Source organism: Saccopteryx leptura, chromosome 11 (genome assembly GCF_036850995.1).
Source record: "Saccopteryx leptura isolate mSacLep1 chromosome 11, mSacLep1_pri_phased_curated, whole genome shotgun sequence".
Taxonomy (NCBI): domain Eukaryota; kingdom Metazoa; phylum Chordata; class Mammalia; order Chiroptera; family Emballonuridae; genus Saccopteryx; species Saccopteryx leptura.
Genome location: NC_089513.1, coordinates 6614810 through 6634361, shown reverse-complemented (window position 1 = coordinate 6634361; position 19552 = coordinate 6614810). Strand labels below are relative to the sequence as shown.

The 19552-nt window shown below is 39.8% G+C and overlaps 1 protein-coding gene across 6 annotated transcripts in view; it reads left to right on the top strand.

Moving 5' to 3' along the window:
• CCDC102B (coiled-coil domain containing 102B) overlaps positions 1-19552 on the top strand; it is a 197273-nt gene that overhangs the window by 95590 nt on the left and 82131 nt on the right. For 2 of the 6 annotated variants that reach the window (XM_066352551.1, XM_066352552.1), the window contains exon 6: positions 2100-4332. The exons of the other annotated variants lie outside the window; for them this stretch is intronic. In XM_066352551.1, the coding sequence (XP_066208648.1) occupies positions 2100-2408 (309 nt within the window). In that variant the 3' untranslated portion in view covers positions 2409-4332. Of the gene's footprint in view, positions 1-2099; positions 4333-19552 lie in introns of those variants that run through there. 6 annotated transcript variants of the gene reach the window in all.

The following is a 19552-nucleotide window of genomic DNA, read 5'->3' as shown; positions in this document are numbered from 1 at the left end:
ATCATCTGCACATGCTCACATGCTGCCACATCATCCTACAGAAACTGGAAGGGTTTCCCTTTTATTTGGTGCTGATTTCACATTTCAGTCGTCTTTTGTTGGTTTCCTGTGACTGGTCAAAAGTGCACCATGACTTTACAGACACAATGTGTTTTTGTTATAGCTTTATTGTTTTCATTCTGATATATGATGCAATGACAGTCAGAAATGTAAGCATTTATCTTAATAATTAATGTTATACTCTAAGTGGAGTGTGAAATGTTATTTTTACCTCATACTCGGAACACCCACCTCAAATGACAAACCCTCCTATCTAAACTTTAATTCTTTAGTTTCTTATATTTAATTGATAAACAGGGTCTAGAGCCAAGAGTATAATTTTGGTTTCCTGGTTTTTAGCAGCCAGAGCTGGGAACAGAACATTTTCTACAATAATAGTATAATTTTATGAATATGGAAATGCAGTTCTTAGCCTTTTTAAAACCAAAATTTACTTCCAAAGTTATTATTGAAGCCTAACATTTTCCTTAATGTTGACTAAGTTTTTTTTTTCTTAATTTAAAATGTCACGAAAAATATACTATCTAATTTTACTGTTTAAATGTACTATTTAAATACAGTATTTAATACTTTGCTCTCTAGCCATTTAAAGTAACAAGGTAAAAATCAGTAATTTCCAATTTTTTATCTTTAAATTGTTTTTAAATACTTCATATTTCAACCATGTTACATAGTTTACAAAGCATTTTGAATAATTGATCTCAAACACTTCTTACAATACCACTGATTTTGTGGGTCAGGTGTTTTCATCCTAATTTTGTTAAGAAAACTGAGGCCCGGAAAAAGTGTCTTGTCCGGAATCAACCAATGAGTAAGGGACTGAACCAGGGTGTGACTCTGCCAGCTTTTCTACTTAGAGTGGCTGCGCTCTACAGATTAATGCTACGGATTACTTGGCACCTGGATAAACATATGCCCACACATGTAGGGTAAATACACATATACTTTGTATTCTGAACTTATATCACCACAGCGTTCCTAATCTAAGTAGGATGTTGTTCTACAAAGTGCCTTCCCACCGATTTAATGAATTTTACTTCTCACAGAACCTCTCAGATTAGGGGATGGATTGTCCACAGTGGGGAGGTGGAGTTACCCGCTGAATTTATTAAAAGGATCAATGGTAAAAGGCAGTTAGAATACAGGGCTCAGGATTAGCACACAGAGCTAAAAGGCAGAGGTGGCCAAACCTCCCCTGAGGGACCGACAGTGAGTGTTTTTGTCTTTGCTGGCAGTGGGGGTGGGGGGTTCTGTTCCCACAGCCTCATTCCCCCCTGCAGTGTGAACACAGCCTAAGTCACAGGTGAACAGGTGAGCATGGCTATCTTCCAGTATGACTCACTGGATCTGTGGCACCAGTTTGAATTTTATGCCATATTAATGTCATGAAATAGTGTTCTTCTTTTGATTTTTTTTCAACTATTAAAAAATAAGAAAATACAAAAAGACAGATTAGACTCTCTGGCCATGATTTGCCAACCTCTCTATTCCCTGAAAATCAAATCAGTCCCTCATTCATGTGAGTTTACTATATTTTAGAGTACTTGAGTCGCAGAATTTATGCTATTGTGTTGCAAATGCTTTCATCTCAGTGATGAGCACAGTGCTTGGGAAGTGAAAGGGATAGCACACACATGACTGAACGGGGGAGGGACATAGAACTGTATCCACCCAATCAGAACAGCCCGAGAAGTGACTTTGTGCCCTTCTCAACTGATAAATGTTCATTAGCTAAGCGAGGATTGTTACCAAAATCTCAACCGTTTTCCACTGAACATGTTTATCTGGTGAATTTGGCTCATACGGGCATAGAGCTTGTCAAAGGAACCAAGAGGAAAGATACGCTTGTCTAGGGCGTGGCCAGGTCTTAGGATGTTTGTGTTTTTCTCCACATCTCTGACCAATAGGGTTTTGTTTTTTCTATTGTAGAAATGGACAGACATATCCATGAACCTTTCTTAACAGGCTGTTTGCTGAGTGCCTGGCCTTCGAGCTATTACAAATGCTACATGCCATTCCTTTGTGTTTTCTGTGTTTAGCTAGGGAGATTGCAGGAGGAAAAGACATCGGAATGGGACCAGAAGCAAATCCTTGAAACGGAGAGACGAGGATTGGAGAGAGAAAATCAAAGGCTGAAGGCCCAGGTGAAAGAAATGGACGAGCTTCTCAAGAAGAAGGAGAGATTAGGTGCAGACTCTCTGGGTCCTGATTTCCAGACGCCACAGGTTGAACTGCAGGAGAAGAAGACGGCCCCGGAGCCCTTCGGAGCCAGGGGTCTGCACTTGTGGTGTCTGCCTCCCGGCTGTGCAGGCAGAAGCTGCCTTCGTTTCTGCTCACCTCCAATCTGAACATGTCCTTTTCCACTGCCTGATAGCTCGTTCTTTTCCTCACTGGGATCTACAATAATGTTGTTCGTGCGTGTGGAAGCAGTGTGACCGATTTCATGATGATAATGTCCGAATAGAACAAATCTGGCGATTTCAAGCTCTCTCCTAAGAAACAAGAAAGTGCAAGGAGGGACAGACCTTGGCGAATTTGGCTTCCTGTTACAGCTTTGCCTCAGTGTTTTCTAAGCAGTCGATTCTATTTGCAATAAGTATATTTCCCCATGAGTTTAAGTCACTGCACAGTAAGCGTTTCTGGTAGCTGTGGCTAAGCACTGTACGTGCAGGCACACGTGGCTGGAGCTGCAGCTCACGCCTCTCGGCATCCTTTTCAGATAGCCTCCGAAAAGTGAGTTTGGAGTCAATTAATTGTGTTCTGGTTGCAAACAACCCTTCTAGGTGATGACAGAAATGTTAAAACTAGGATTAAATCCAAAATTGAACTTCAGGATGTTTAGGTCGATTTGGAATTGTTTTATCCTAAAGTCAGTAGGCATGGTTACTGCCATAGATGTTTTTTGTTTCTTTCTGATAAGCTGTTTCTTGATTTTTTTTTAATACCCTGTTGGTGGCAGTTGTGATTGATGGGTTTTAGTGTCCGTATGCTGCACCCATCCACTTCTCTTTCTCCTGTGAAGCATCCATGGCATCATCATGCACAGTTCTATCTTTTCACTCAGTGCCGTTGATGCTGAGTTAAAAGGGAGTCTGGTAAGTTTGGATTATTGAGCTATATAAGTAGTTCATACTCATCGGAGCTCTAAAAGCTAAACGGCCAGAAAAAATAAAATTCCACATCGCTTTTCCTCTTTCTCTGTGAATTCAGGGATTTGTTACAAATGCAAATTAAATTGCATTAGCATTTCATGACTTGGCAAGGCAGACAGCTAAAGTTCAATGTTACGGGAAGTGATTGTAATTTTCTGTCATGTGGATTCATAAACCATCCACACCATTGTGTTTGATTCTGACATATAGAGACGTAGATATAGATATATAACTTATAAATATATACATGATTTTTTTGCATATTGCTACTTATGAAAGCACAGAATTATTTCAGTTAGGGAACAAGTTTTGATCAGCAAAATATCTGTTTCCCTTTGACTCTCTTGATCAGAAAAGCCTTTGCTTGTGTCAGACTCTGTGCCAGTCCCTGTTCTAGATGCAGGTGCTGTGAGGTCAGTATGTCATTATCTCTACCCAGTGTGTGCTTAGCGTCTGTGCAGGAAGATACACCTATAAATTATTATCCACGGCACATTGTGATGATTGCCAAGAATAGAGTGGAAGGGGAATACAGATGAAGTAATTTATTCTATTTCATGTTGATATCTTTCTGGTGATATCAAAATGTTGTAACAGTAAAGTATGTCCATACAGAAATAGGAGGGCTGATTGGGGTCTGACTGGATGTGGCATCCAGGCCAGTCGACCTGTTCCATCAACAGAGGACACTGTGTTCAGACCTGGGCTCTTGCTGGCCAATGTCGTTCTTCAGCCTGAAACCAGACAGAACTTGGAAACTGGAAGATTCTAAACACTCAGACAAAACCAGTGAGTGTGCTCATCAAATAGACTATTCCTTCAGGGTTTATCTTTTTGATGCAGAGAAGTGGTCTTAGCGATTTGTATCCTCTTCATTAAGAATTCAGACTCATTCCTTCAACTCAAATAGTTACTAATCATGGAGTAGCTGCAGGTCACAGTCCCTGTGCCACAGAGATCCCCACAGAAGATCCAGATATTAAGATTCAGATGTTGCCAATTGCCAAATGAATCAAAGCTGCATATAGAACATGCCAAAGTCCAGTGAATTATGTGATGTTATAACACAAAGCCAAATGGTAGCTTTCACATTATTTCAATAAAAACTCACCTATCTGTACATCAAGTACCATCCGGGAGTAACATGCGTGCATAGAGGTACCATGTCTCTAACACGTTTATGTACAATTGTGAGAGCTGGTTCATGTGAAACACCATTGTAAACACCATGCATCATAAGTCTCTAAAAGACACGTGAGGTAGCTCACCACTTCATATTTACATTACATCACATCTAACAAATGTTTTTGGCAGACATAGCTCTACCTAGAAATCTCCAATATCATGGAAACCTCCCTATCAATACACTTCATTAATTTCTTGAATTTTAAGGATCTCTTTGTTCAATGAAATTCCTTTAAATGCTTCCTTATGCAAGGAGGAGAAGACTTGAACATACTGTTGTATATATACTATATTTTTGGCTTGAATGTTATAGGGAATACATTTGTGAAGAAAATGCCTTTCAGTTGTAAATAGTGCCATGAATCAAAAGACAGAGATGCAGCCCTGGCTGGTTGGCTCAGCGGTAGAGCGTCGGCCTGGTGTGCGGGGGACCCGGGTTCGATTCCTGGCCAGGGCACATGGGAGGGGCGCCCATTTCTTCTCCACCCCCCCTCCTTCCTCTCTGTCTCTCTCTTCCCCTCCCGCAGCCAGGGCTCCATTGGAGCGGGGATGGCCCAGGCGCTGGGGATGGCTCCTTGGCCTCTGCCCCGGGCGCTAGGGTGGCTCTGGTCACGGCGGAGCGGTGCCCAGGAGGGGCAGAGCGTCGCCCCTGGTGGGCATGCCGGGTGGATCCCGGTCGGGCGCATGAGGGAGTCTGTCTGGCTGTCTCTCCCCATTTCCAGCTTCAGAAAAATAAAAGAAAAGAAAAGAAAAAAAAAAAAGAGACAGAGATGCACTTCTCCAAGTGTAACGTGATGGGAAACAGTGGTCCATATTCTGTTGGGTGAAGCCCTGAGAACTAGTCCATGTGCCTCTCCTGAAATGCTTTGGAAGCTTGTTTTCTTATCATTCTGGTGACTAAATCCCTTCATTCAGGTCACATAATGGGTCATTTTCAGAAAGTTATTGTGACAGAATGCTAACGGATGTGTCTCAGGGAGATGATTAATTAATCTGAAAGTGGAGAGGCCATCAAAGTCAACCCCTAATGAATTTGCTTTCCTCTCAGCAAACGACATTGTATTTAATTCCTAACTTGTACCATGAGCAATGCCTCTTTCATACTTCTTAAAATATCTTCCTCACTTTTTGTTTATCAGCATGTAATCCATTTAATAAAAAAATTCTCAGTCCATTTTTAGCTTTAATAGCTGTAAAGGAATTACAAGTGCAGAATTATTTTCAAGATAAGCTAAAAGGATTTTGAGTTTTTTCTGTGGTGAGATGGTAGGAGGTTTCAAATGTTGCAATCAATCTCGTTACTTATTTCGCATGTCCTCATAACATATAATTTACAAAGAAGCAAAAGAAGAATATTAAGACATAATTTTATAAGTGGTCCAAGTCATCTCATCTATTATAGGCATAAGAAAATTTATTTAAAGTCAGGTAGCATCAGCAGTTTCATTTATCTATTGATTTATTCAACAAATATTTGCTGAATACTCACTCAGAGTTCAGTTGTAGGTATCAGAAAATAGGTTAGTCACAGAAGGATATATGATTCAAGGAATCAGACGATTTGAAAGGATGGGGGCGGGGGTAGACTGTACAGAGACTGACCAGGATGTACTCCTGGTAGACTACCATAAGCCAGGACGAACAAAATAATTAGTTCCCAGTACTTACCGCATTTAAAATGGTAATGGAACTAGTTTCATTCAGCATGAATATAAATATTTGGAAGGAATACATTTAGGAGAAGAGGAATGGGAAGTTTTCTTATATTGACCCTTTTTCTATTAATAGATAGCCAGGCTGTTGTAAGGCAAAACCTGGGAGAGAGAAATATAGCTTTCTTACCTCTTTTTACTCATGCTGAGCTTTCTTATAAACTCTACCGGGTATATTTCAGTGATTAATTATTTTTAATAAATTGAAAACTCAGAAGCAGTATTTCACGGTCTAGAAAAAGAATTTTCTTCCAGTAGCAGTTCCACTGGGATTTAAGGAGATGTGTGATACATGTTCCATCCCTCTGAAATCCTGCTTTCTGACTAGAAGAAAATGTCAAGTCTCTGAGGAATTAAGAAAAATAAAAGTGAAGACCCCCCCCAGACCACATATGACACACACTGTTTTTTTGGTCCCCTCCCCCATTCTGTCCTGTTTTAATAGAAACCTAGGGAATTTGACTCGCAAGATAATTTTGCCAGCTCTCTTATTTATGTGTGTTCACACAGTAAATGTACATTTTGTGTCTCTGTAAGAAAATACTACACACACAACGCAGAGTGTGGATGATGCTAAAATACGCAGGAAATAGCTTCCGCTAAGGGAACACACAGTGGGCACCACGGCCTGTGTGCGGTGTGGCATGAATGAATGCCGTGTCCTGTGAAGTCTGCGGAGAGACTGTCTATGGTTCCCGTTTTATAGCCGATGAACCTGAAATCCTGTGAGGTGAGTACCACAGCCCAGAAGCAAAGGAGCAGATTTGCACTGAACGGTGAGGAAGGGCATGGTTTGAGTCACTTTCCTTCCTGTGTACTTGAACCAAAGGGTTAAACTCAACCTTGGTAACAGAATTGCTTTGCGCTGCTTGTCTTTCTGTTGCCTAGAAAATAATGTCACACGTGAGTAGCCAGCGACACGTAGGACATGGCGTCTTGGGACAGGGTTTGCCTGCTTTTGCAGTGGATGCGTCCATAAGAATGAACATCTGGATCTGAGGGGGATGATTTCATTCACTAATGATGATAAGGGATCTCGGGCTACCAGCAGCAAAACCTGCTGTTTGCCCCAGCAAGTGCTACCTTCTCCAAGTGCTTCTGTGTCCCAGACTGACCGCTGGGGGCACCTCTGTCACCAAGGAGGTCTCCTAGGAGTGAAATGATCGAACTGCATAGTTTACTACAACTAGTTGTAAGGTCAGCACAGCCTCTGACTCCCCCCGCCATCTCCCCCTAGCCTCTTACACCAGATATATGTCTACTCCTCACGCCTTGCTCTTACACACCCACAGGTGGTTGGAGCTGTCCATCAAAGGGCAACATCCAAGTACGCCGGACCCACAGCTTTTCAAATTGCAAATTAGATTTCTCTGAGAGCAGGTGGATCAACTGTCCTCCTACCCTCTGCTAGTCTGGGCAGATCACCCAGGCCTGCTGCCCCGTGTCATTGTACTGAATGTGTCCCATGCCCCCGCACCCCTAGGCCGGAGCGGTTCTGATGTGCGGCCTCAGTATAGTACCGGGCGGGCCCAGGAGGGAGGCCTGCCTTTGCAGACACCAGCAACCTGCCTTCTCATCCCTAAATCCTGGGTGCATTTTCATGGTTTCACCTGTTTCATCATTCTCCGCCTAGAAAGTGTCCTCCCTAAGTGATGACACAACGAACGACTTCCAAAGGAGGCCCTGCCCCTCTGCTCGGTGCTTTGTGGGTCCCGGAACATGTCACCGTGCGCGGTGTCCAAAGTTCAGACATTGCAAGAGTCACACCCGGGACTCACTGAGGTAGGAATTAGGAAGAGCGCCGTGCCCACACGGAACAGGCAGCTCGCAGCCAGGAGCGCCGACAGCCATGGAAGTGAGGCTCAGGGAGGCGTGGTGAAAACGCAGATTCTCCAGGGAGGGGGCGGTGGCTGTCTATTTTTTTTCTCAGGGATCGGTCATACTAGAAGTTCCTCAGACGATAGGGACCTGGTGAGCAGTCACCTCATACCAATTTTGGGAAACAGTTCAGGTTCTGCACGTGTGATTTCCAGAGGCACAAGGAAGCCACCAGCCAGAACAGATTAGTCTCGCAAAATCGGTGACATGAAGTGTTTTTGTGGCCACCTTGGTTTTGGGGGAGTTGTCGAGGCTGGTCGCCATTTATCTTGCATTTTGAGTTACAAGGCCACACCCAGCAGAACGCCCGTATGTAGCAGCCATGATGGGGACTTGCAGACCGGAAGTCCAAAGTCTTTGACAGAAGCAAGTCTCTGCTCTCCCCCTCTCTCTGCACCTCTTCTAAGGTCAGTTTCCTTTAGGTCAGGGTGCTTTCCCGCACTTAGGCTACTCTTCTGTCCTTGTTACACCCCTCGATGAGAGAGGTAAGCCATTTTCTCACCTGGGTTTCTGCTCAGGACCTTCTTGACCTCAAAGCCCCTTTCCTTTCGTCATGTTAATAACACGTCTCCTTTCTTGCTTTATGTGCACTTACTATTGTGGGTGGAGCACAGAGCGCATTCCTAGCAGCTGTGGCTGATGCAATGCTGTGAGAATACTCCAGCTCCCAGAACCCTCCTGGGCACACCCAGGAAGGGAGCTCCCTGCTATAAGGAAGTGACTCAGCGCCAACCACGCAGCTCCCTGATCTTTTCAGCCATTGGCTTTGAGAAACACGCTGTAACACCCTATAGGCTGAACCTGTGTATATAAGCTAGATTACTTCCTGAATAAAATGGATCTGTGTCACTGAACCTGGTCCCTGGAGTCAGGTCTTTGCATCTCCGTCATCCTCACCCCTGGCAGGACTTGTCCACATACTATATATACATCAGGGCTTTGCCAGGGACGGCAGCCATAATTTCATCTTATATTTATAGTATTTCTATCACTTACTAATTCAGGTTCAGCAGCATCAATTTTTTTTTCCATGATCATTTTTCAATGTTCTCAATTACAGTTTACAATCAGTGCCATTTTGTATTAGTTTCAGGAGTATATAGCACAATGACCAGACAATCAGATACTCCATGCAGTGTTCCCTGACATTTCCAGGAACCACCTGGCACACACGTAGTTACTACAATATTATTGACTGTGTTTCCTATGCTGTACTTTACATCCTCGTGATTATTTTGTGACTACCTTTACTTTGTGTGCTTCTGCTTTTTAAACCATCATTTATTTCATTATACCAGGAGCTCTGAATGAGGTTCTTGAGATACCTATAACTATTTATAAAAACATGCATTAAGGCAGAACAGATTTTAAACCTTCTGTTTATTTCCTTGACTTGATCTTGAAACCTAGTAAATTTTAAAATAGTGTACATTTAAAGGAGATAGGAGCTAAATCGGATAGAAGTCTCTTTTCAGAACAAGTACAATAGACATAATTGTTCAATTGATTTAAAGGCACTAAATACCTGAGTGTTATTTCCCATGTATTGAAAGTCTCAAATCCAGAATGTAATACGGAAATATTTCCACAATGACTATGACTGCCAGCATTTCCCTAAGTCACTCCTCATTATTCAATCCCACTGTCTAATGAATATCTTGGTGGCACTGCCTGTTTTTCATCCCGGCTTTAACAGTTAAGGACGTGGTTGCTGATGGTGGTCTTTGGTGAGAGCTCTCAGACAGGTACTGGGGCAGAAGCCAGACTGGAGGGGAACAGGAATGGATTGAAGTTGACCGTGAAGAAATGGGGGAAACTAGTATTGATTACCATTCTAAGATATCTGATTGTAAACTTAAAAAAAAGATGAAATGAGAAGTAGGCCTGACCAGGTGGTGGCACAGTGGATAGAGCATCAGACTGGGACACAGATGACCCAGGTGCGAAACCCCACGTCACTGGCTTGAGTGCAGGCTCACCAGCTTGCGTCCAAGGTCACTGGCTTGAGCAAGGGGTCAATGGCTTGGCTGGAACCCCCCGCCCCCAGTCAACAGACGTATGAGAAAGCAATCAATGAACAACTAAGGTGCTGCAACCAAGAATTGATGCTTCCTATCTCTCTCCCTTCCTGTCTGTCTGTCCCTACCCATCCCTCTCTCTGTCTCTGTCTCTCACACACACACACATACATAAAATGAGAAAATAATAGTTGTATTGGGTAATGGAGTCATTATTTTGGTTGTTAGAGACATGGATCTTTTTAATCCTGATGAGTAGAGAGGTGGAGTTTGAAATCATGGGTCAGAAAAGAGGACCAATAATCCAAATTTTCTGAACATGGATGGTTGCATTGACTGCAATAGGGTAGTGTTGCCTCTTCTGTTGCAATAAACTGGCAGAAGACCAGACATGCAAGGATGCAGGAATCTTTGCCAAGAATAAGACATGATTCTGGGCACATGGATTTCAGGCGGAGGGGAACAGTGGATCATCGTAGGACAGGGAAGTAGTTGGTATCTGAGCTCAGTTGGAGGAGGTGGTGGGGACATCACAAGGTGAAGGCTGGAGGTCGAGCTGAGTGGCTGGACAGGTGGAGAAGGCAGGTCAGCAGGGAGAGGAGGGATTTGGGCTCAGTGGGTTGGTTAGGATTTTAATCAAATTGGTTTTAAATCATCACAACTAAGATCAGTGGTTATATAAAGCGATATATGTTTTTTAACACCTATAAATAACCTGAAAGGATATTACAAACTACATGAATTTTTTTTTTTGGGGGGGGGGTGATTAGAGCAGAAGTTGTACAAATCTGAGCAGAAAGTGTGGCCCAATACAGGCCTTTTCTCTCTGAAATTCCACACGGCTTGTGTCAAAGCTGGTGAAGCCTTCATTTCACCCTTCAGGGCCTCATAAAACTAAAAACGTGGGTTTTGATCAAATAGAGGGAAAGGCTGTGGAATGAGTTTTCTACCTGCAATGGAACAATTTTATCTTTCTGCGGAGTTTGCCAGCAGGCCGCCTTGGTGTTGGTTTTCATGAGGATAGAATGTGGCTTTTTTATGGAAGGCCCTACTGGTGGACTCCTCGGAGCTGCTGTTCCCTCAGCAAGGCAGGGACGCGGGGACCCTGGGCATAGTAAGCATTAAAAACAATGCACCATTTAAGCAGGCCTGGCCCCTTAAACTCTTCTTTCCATCTTGCTTAAAAATTTCTGGAAGTCAATGGGTCCATTTCACTGACCTAATTTGATTTAACATTTTCAAGCCTCAGCCACCTCCAGAGTCTGTTAGTATTTGAGAGAATAAGTTTCTGATAATTTGATAAAATTTTCTTGCGTCCTATCATTTTTAGACCAAGTAGGGGTGGAGTATATGGAACATAAATTAGCTACTGAAAGTGAATAAATTTTGTGTGTGTGTGTGTGTGTGTGTAATGTATCTAGAATCACCAAATGCATCTTATCTTTAATAGCTTATGATGACGTTTGTTACTATAATAACCACACAGCACTACAAATCTACAAAGTAATTGTGTCGCCTTCTATACCAGCATTAGTTCTATTTGTTTTATGTTTTTCACGTATTTGTTCTTTTATTTTTCTTCTAACACTAGAAGTTTCATAGGAATAAATTTTGATAATTATAGACCTTGCTGGAAAGATCTAGAAGCAAACACATGGCAGCAAGGCAATGTCCAATGGAGCCAGACACCTAGATTAACAATGATATGATAAGTAAGTATGCAGGATGAATGAATATATTTTTATAGGCTATTCTTTATTACAGGTGTCCTCAGGGGCCTAGTTAAGGCAAATCTTCCTGACTTACTCCCTTACTAGTTTAATATAAAATAAATCACTAATAGCAGATCTCCTGAGGAAAGGAATCAGGGAAGGCGGCATTGTAGAACAGTGATGAGTGCGTGACGGCAGTCAGCTCTGTGGCACGTGGTCGTGCAGGTTGGGTTCTGCAGGAGACCACTTGAGCCAGGGCTGGAATAGGACATGCCATGTTCCTTATGTCATGGGCTCTGGTCTTCCACTCTGTGTCTGCTGGGGAATAATATTTGAAATCTATATGAAAGCATCATGTACGCTGCTGGCCATAACTGGCAAATTGTATAAATGTGTAAGGGTCCAAAATCTTATATGGAGAGGGGGAATCCCTTTGTAAATCACCAAGAAATCAGCATTTTTGATGGTTACCTTAATTTTCCATATCCCATAAATGGCTTTTGAGTTATATTTAGGGCTATTGTATTAGTAAAGCCCAAATAAAAAGTAAATATTATTAAGATGCCATGTCCAGAAATCTGTAGAAAATACAGGATCACCCTAGCCGTTGTATATTCACACAAACACACACTGACATTTATTTCAAATGAAGAAGTGATCTATTTAAAATGTGTATTTTATTTTGACTGCTAGGGAACTCTTCAGTTATTCTGATTTTACGTTACACACCTTTCATTTAGATACCTGATCAATAAGTTTGTTTATTTACATTTTAATAGTTCAGACACCTTAAAATTTAAAGTTGGTTTTACAATTTGTTTTTGAGAATATCAGTTTTCTTAGTTGTTGTATACATCCTTGGGTAGAGATTTGCCTTATATCAATTTTAATCTGAAATCATTTTTGTATACTTGGAAAAAATTGAAGAATCACTTTTATCTAATAAGGCTGGTTTCCTGTGACACATGCTATTAAGCTGAATGTTTTTCTAACTCATGAAGCCATAAGAGATGAATTGGGAGATCTACCACCCCTCTCTTCCGATTAAAAAAACGACATAAATTGTCATTATTGACGATATTTCAACTGAGCTTTCAGCTGCCTACATATTTGAAAAATTAGAACGATTGGAGAAAAACAACAGAGAAATTTAATTATTGAAAGTAATAAGAATTTATACTTCTTAATTAAATATATCAGAGGGTAATCTGTATTCGGGCAACATTCATTGTGTTTATATCATACAATTTCATTTAAAATTTTAAGATAATTATGTTATTTTGCATTGTATAATTATGTAACATTACATTTGTTTTACGTTTCAAACCTAATTAATGCAAATGCGTACTTGGAATCTTCTAAGTTTATTTCACTTTAATAAGCTTCTGTGTGTTTGTGGAGACACGAAAGTGGACTATTTGGACTGCAGAATATTTTTCCTACAGTGCTTTATACTATGTGTATAAACTAAATTAATGTTTGGCTGTTGGATAGCCTGTGAAATAGTGAATAATTTTCTAGAGAGAAAGCTCTGAGGACAATGAGATTAATGAGATTATTTGGTAGTAATTAAGCCCTTCATTACCCCACTCATATGTTTGTTTTGGAGAGACTTCTGTGATTGAATGGATACACTAACAGCCTGATGACATTGGGGTCTATTTAAAGGGATCATCTGTAAATCACTATTGGATTATCTCGAGACGTCTTTTTTTGTTGTTGTTTTATATAGTAGGGACTTTACAGTTTGCTACTGACTTGGCCAACTATTGAATTCTTTAGCTAAGTGGGCAAACCACATCATTTTCTATAAACACATTTTAAGACATTCATATCACTTGGGTCAGGCCAAACTGCTGTAACACAATGGACCCAAAATGTATAATGGCTCAACAACTTGGAATTTATATGGTGCTCATACAGTCATTGAACTTGGACATGGAAACCTTCCCTCCTATCATTTTAGGATTCCCTAAAACATGCATTCTCAACATGGAGCCATGTCATCCAAGGAGGTGAAATAGTTTTTTGTAGGGTGTTGGGAGTGAAAACAATTTTAGATATTACAACAATTGGTGGTCTTCTGAAAGGCCACAGTCAGTGAACAGATATACAGATATAGTATATAGATGGCATTAACATTTCATGGGGAAGGAGAACTAGGAAAAAATGAGGATATCTGAAATGGCTCCTTGGGAAAGGTAGGAACTGAGAAGAGAGCCTTGCTCTTGATTTTTGCTTCTGACAGACAAAGAGGAGAACAGTAAGTGTAGAGAGGTTTTAGGACCAAGCATGGAAGGGTCCTGAAACATTCCCATTTATCACCATGTACTCAAATGGGGTCAAAGACTGTCACCAACTGCAAGGAAATCTGGGGAATGTCATCTAGCTGTGTGGGGATGAGACAAAGACATTTGGAGAATAGCTAGTGATCTTTAAATTCCAGTTTATGGGTGTGTGCCTATCACAGAGTGCAAGTTCAGCAAATCCACCTGAACTGTTTGCTGAGCTGATGTACGGCTCTCCTTCTAAGATGACTTAGATCCAGCTTTGTAGGTCTGGTCGGTAGATTTTTGACCAATTAGGGAGAATTGAGTCCATTTCACTTTTATAGGATTCTTCCTTATTGAGTGTCAATGCTACATAATCTAGCCGTATTTCTGTGAGTCTAGTCTAGGCTTTGCTGTGTCTCTTCTTTTTTGTGTGATATGTTGATGTTGATTTTTTAAATGAATTTTATTGGGGTGACACTGGTTTAGCTCAAATGGCTTTATTACTGATCTATAAACATCTTGAATTTTTAAAAATTGCTTTTTGAACAACTGTGTAGACATATAATTTATTTTTGAATGAAGAAGCCATACTTTTCTTTATGATACGCAAATAACAGAAAGTTTTATACCACGATGCAGTTTTGGCTGCCTGTTTGAAGAAGATTATAGATAGACACCTGGACTACCTTTGAATATAATCCGTATGTAGCAATTAATTTTAGTGTATTTGTAGAATTAGTATTTTCTTTTTATTTCACTTCACATAACATAATCTTTTGAAAAAAATCTAAAGACTAATGCCACTCTTTTAAAAGAAATGCTTGGTTCAGAATTAGACTTGATGTAGTAGGAATTGGGGAGGAAAAAGATGAACTCTGTTATAGAAGCTAGAAACCTTGGTTCCAGACCTGCCCTCCCTGTGGAACATAGAGATCATTAAACCACTCCGTCTTCTTTTCTGCTCAGTGAAAGGAGGGCCTTCTTTAGGTGAACTTTCTCCGCCCTCCCCTTTATTGACAAATGACACAGAAAGGTTCCTCTCTCTTTAAATCCCCTCTCTGCTCTTGGATGGCAACACAAACTTTATGTCCACCAGCCATCTCAGGAACAGACACCGAGTCTTATTTGTTGAACTGGGTATTTTTTCCAGTATTTTCAGCCAAAAATACAGTGCCTGTTCATTTTTTATTTTGTATTTCTGCCCAAGGGATGCTGAGTAATTATCCTGGCCTCAACTCTATGTTAAGCGTGTAAAAATAATTACATTATTGACTCTTCACAAAATTCTTTTACCGTTGATATTTTACAAAGGATAAAATTCAGGTAGGAGGAGGAACCAGGGCTGCTGACTGCAAAGGTCACCCCACCACACCTCTGGATTGTTACTCCATAACTTGGCCACAAACATTTTACAAAGGAAGCTCACATGTTCCTTCTTGCTAATTTCTTCATAATTTGAAGTTGAATTTTTAAGGAGATAAATTTATTTTTACCTATCATGTATATATGTATATTTTTCCCAATGTTTTTTGGAGACCAAATATTCTTAATTTTAGACATAATAATGTATAACTTTTATTTTCTCCATAACTATTTCCAGATACTTTAACATCATTTTAACTGCTAACATTTGACTTTCTTGTGAAAGTGGATATTTTTGATGGGATTTTCAACCAAATCAACAGAATCTTGATTTGGGGGTAGTCATTGATGAATTTGAAGTCTGGGCAACATCCTTGAAGAGTATGTATACAACTCTTACTTGTGAAACTTAAATTTCCTTAGATGGTTCAAGAATATTCTGTGATGAATTAGTGGAACTGAGTCTCACGAGGAAAGCAAAAATTTTAAAGGTAATCTTTACTTATCCACCCACATCTGTGATGTGGGACAAATAATTTCTTACTGACAATTTAAATCCCCCAATTAACTAATGCCCTTTGAAAAGTTAGCCACCTTGTTTATTTGACCTGACTTTGTTTTGCAGGTTAGCAGAGTAATTTGATAGTTTGTTGATTCCCAGTAGATAATGGATTGAAACTGATTTTAATAGGGTTGGCTACTGAAGCATGCTATGACAAATGTAACCTCGAGGTGGCCCTCGGAAACGTTGTGGGAAATCTCTTGTAAAACATAGTAAAGCCATTTGTCCTTGTTTATCCCCAGGAGAGCAAACCCACACACTCTGTTCCTATGATGGGATCCTTAAAGGATTGTGCTTTTAAGTGTCGATATTGTGATTGTGACTTGTTATTGCTGATGCCACTACATTTTGTGATTTAGTGTGTTAGAACAATTGACCTTGAGCACTTGAGAGAAAAGCATTTTGTAAGAGGGGTTTCTCTCAAATGAGCACTTCCCCGCCCCTAGTTTCTCTAACAGACATTGTATGCATTCATTTTTCTATTCTGTTCTTTTCCAATACATTTCTTTGAATTTTTGGTTTAGTGGAATAATTGTGTTTTAATATCCTTGCTGCTATGCACTTCGTAGCTTTTCTGTAGCTCTATTATTTTTCATATTCCAAAATCATAGCAAAAGAAAAATCAGAATGTACTGAAGTGGAACTGAAGCTCATCTAGACAAAACCACTGTTAATCTTGTTCTGTATGCTTTTAGACCTTTTTCTGTGCTTATGTATAAAAATTATTTCTCATGTATATATATGCACATACTCATACTCAGATGTAAAATGTAGCTTTATTTTCTACATAGCCACACATATCCATGTTCATGACTTTGCATCTACATCATTATACTTGATTTATACACACATATACACACAAATATATAATATATAAACATAAATTGATTTTACATCTTTATTTTAATATCATTTGAAATAACATTTTGTCATCTCAGTCTATAAATTACAGATCTTGTATATAGTTAAATACTTCAGGAGAATTCTTTATTTTTCATATAATTGACCAAAACCAGATATTTCTGATTATTTGAAGCATGGCAAAAAAAAAAAAAGTGGTTAAACTATATTTACATATGGTTTCTTAAAATTAGTTTAACTACTAGAATAAAGATTTTCATTCCAAATTAGATGGCCTAGTCATACACCATTTCCATAACAATTGAGATATTCTGTGACTGGAATCCTGCTGAGTCATTGTGCTTCTGTGTATTATTACAATAATTCCCAATGGAAGCATCGTGGTCCAGGGAAGGTCTTACAATGTACAAGATGTATTGTTTTTTATGGGAATGGAGAATTGGCTATATAACATATGTGTCAGGACAATAATCACAGTATTATGTAACCATAGTATAAAGATGCCTTAATGTTAATTTTCAAAATAATTCGAGACAAGCCATGAGTACAGGTGTGACATTTTTATGTGGAGTAAAGTACTGATTTCTCCATGAACTTTTTTTTGCATCACCCTGGAGAAAGAGGAGCGTGAATGGTCTGTAGTTTCTATAGCAGCTGTCTCATCTAGTTAGTTACCCACCAAATTATAGAATAATCAAAGTAAATAAAGAGGCTTAAAGTTATAGCCTTTGACTAGAATTTGAAGTTCATATTAGCAGTACCCTGAGTCAGTTATAGGGCCCAAAATAGAATGGCTTGGGCATGCATTCTAATATTCTTAGGGAGTTTCTAGTTAACTCTTCATCTAACAATAAGGAAATGGTGGGTCACATCTCTATTTCTGGTGGATCTGCTATTTTTTTGTTCTGTTACCAGTTGCTCATCTAAAATTTAGGAAATTGAATTATATTGGCTGAAGTGGCTTCCTGTTAAGTAATGGATAAATTCCATTTTTTTTCAGCCTTTTCTCTACAAATCCACTTTCACAATTCTAAGTGAGAATTCTAAACACTAGTTTTACTATGGCAGGATCAACTAAAATGCACATTACACAGTGTTGACTGGGAGCTAACATTAATTGTTGATGAATAAATTCAGAGAAAGCTTTTCCACTGTAGTAAATTTATTTAGGTTGAAGTGAATTTAATAAAATGTTAGATAGTCATCTCAATTTTTGATGGTGTAAAACTGATCTTGTGTGATTTTTGACTGGTCAATGATGACAGCTGTATGTTTTAAGGAGTGAAAAAAAGAATTATTCTGGAAAATAACTCCAAAATAATAAGTTCTAATGGTATTGATTTTATAGAAATTTCAAGAAAAATAGTCATGTAAAGGAAGGAAATTGCCTTCTGGTTTAACAGAACTGCATTTATTATCGCCTTGCTCATGCATCTGTAAGTGTGTTTGTGCCATTGGCGAAAATATGCCATTTCCATGGTGAAGAAATTTTTTCTTGCCATTATATTAGACTGTGTGAGACACTTGCGAGTGTCATACTTGGTCTTATACAGACTGAAATAACTACAATACATGCCACTGGGTACATTATTATATAACACACAGATGTTAATAGCAAGTTAGGTATCATGGCATTATAAAAAATATTTTCCGGGGGGTGTGCATGAAGTATTTTTTCACTGTGGGATATAGACCATAATCATATAGAAACAGCACGCTTCAAAGTGAAAAGGCATTTCACTTAGGTTTAAATATTTTCCATCAAAAGAAAAAAAAGAAATAAAGGAACTAGTGAGAATATAGCATTATTTTAAGAATCCATATCCACGCATGCTGAAAATGGCTTTTCCAGTCTACCTGAATCATTACCAGCTAGAAGCAGTGGTCATTGGGACTTGGACATGAGCTGAAAAGTATAGAATGGTGACAATTCCAGTGCCATGCGGACTTTTCCCTTGTGGACTTTTCCTGGACTCCTGCTCCCTGTGACAGCTCCTAACAGACTGAACTGTGGTTGGGTTGCATTTTTCAGGGATTTGGCATGGTGATGGGGCCAATTTTGACTTGGTGAACAGGTCAAGGACACTACTCTTTTATGGATTCAAGAGTTTGCTTAAAGGCTTTTAATCACTGTAAAAAAATAGAAGACTGGATAAAGAAGATGGAGCACATATACACCACGGTATACTATTCAGCTAGAAGAAACAATGACATCGGATCACTTACAGCAGAATGGTGGAACCTTGATAACATTATGTGGAGTGAAATAAGCGAATCAGAAAAAAACAAGAACTGCAGGAGTCCATACATTGGTGGGACATAAAAGCGAGACTAAGAGACATGGACAGGAGTGTGGTGGTTACGGGGGGTGGGGAGAGGGAAGGGGGAATAGGGGGAAGGGGAGGGGGAGGGGTACAAAGAAAACTGGATAGAGGGTGACGGAGGACGATCTCTCTTTGGGTGATGGGTATGCAACAGAACTAAATGACAAGATAACCTGGAAATGTTTTCTTTGAATATATGTACCCTGATTTATTGATGTCACCCCATTAAAATAAAAATTTATTTATAAAAAAAAAAAGAATCTATGGACAGAATTCCATTAAAATTATAGAATAAACCCTAGCTGGTTAGCTCAGTGGTAGAGCGTCCACCTGGAGTGTGAATGTCCCAGGTTCAATTCCCGTTCAGGGCACACAGGAGAATTGCCCATCTGCTTCTCTACCCCTCCCCCTCTAGCTTCTCTCTCTCTTTCCCTCCCCCTCCTGCAGCCATGG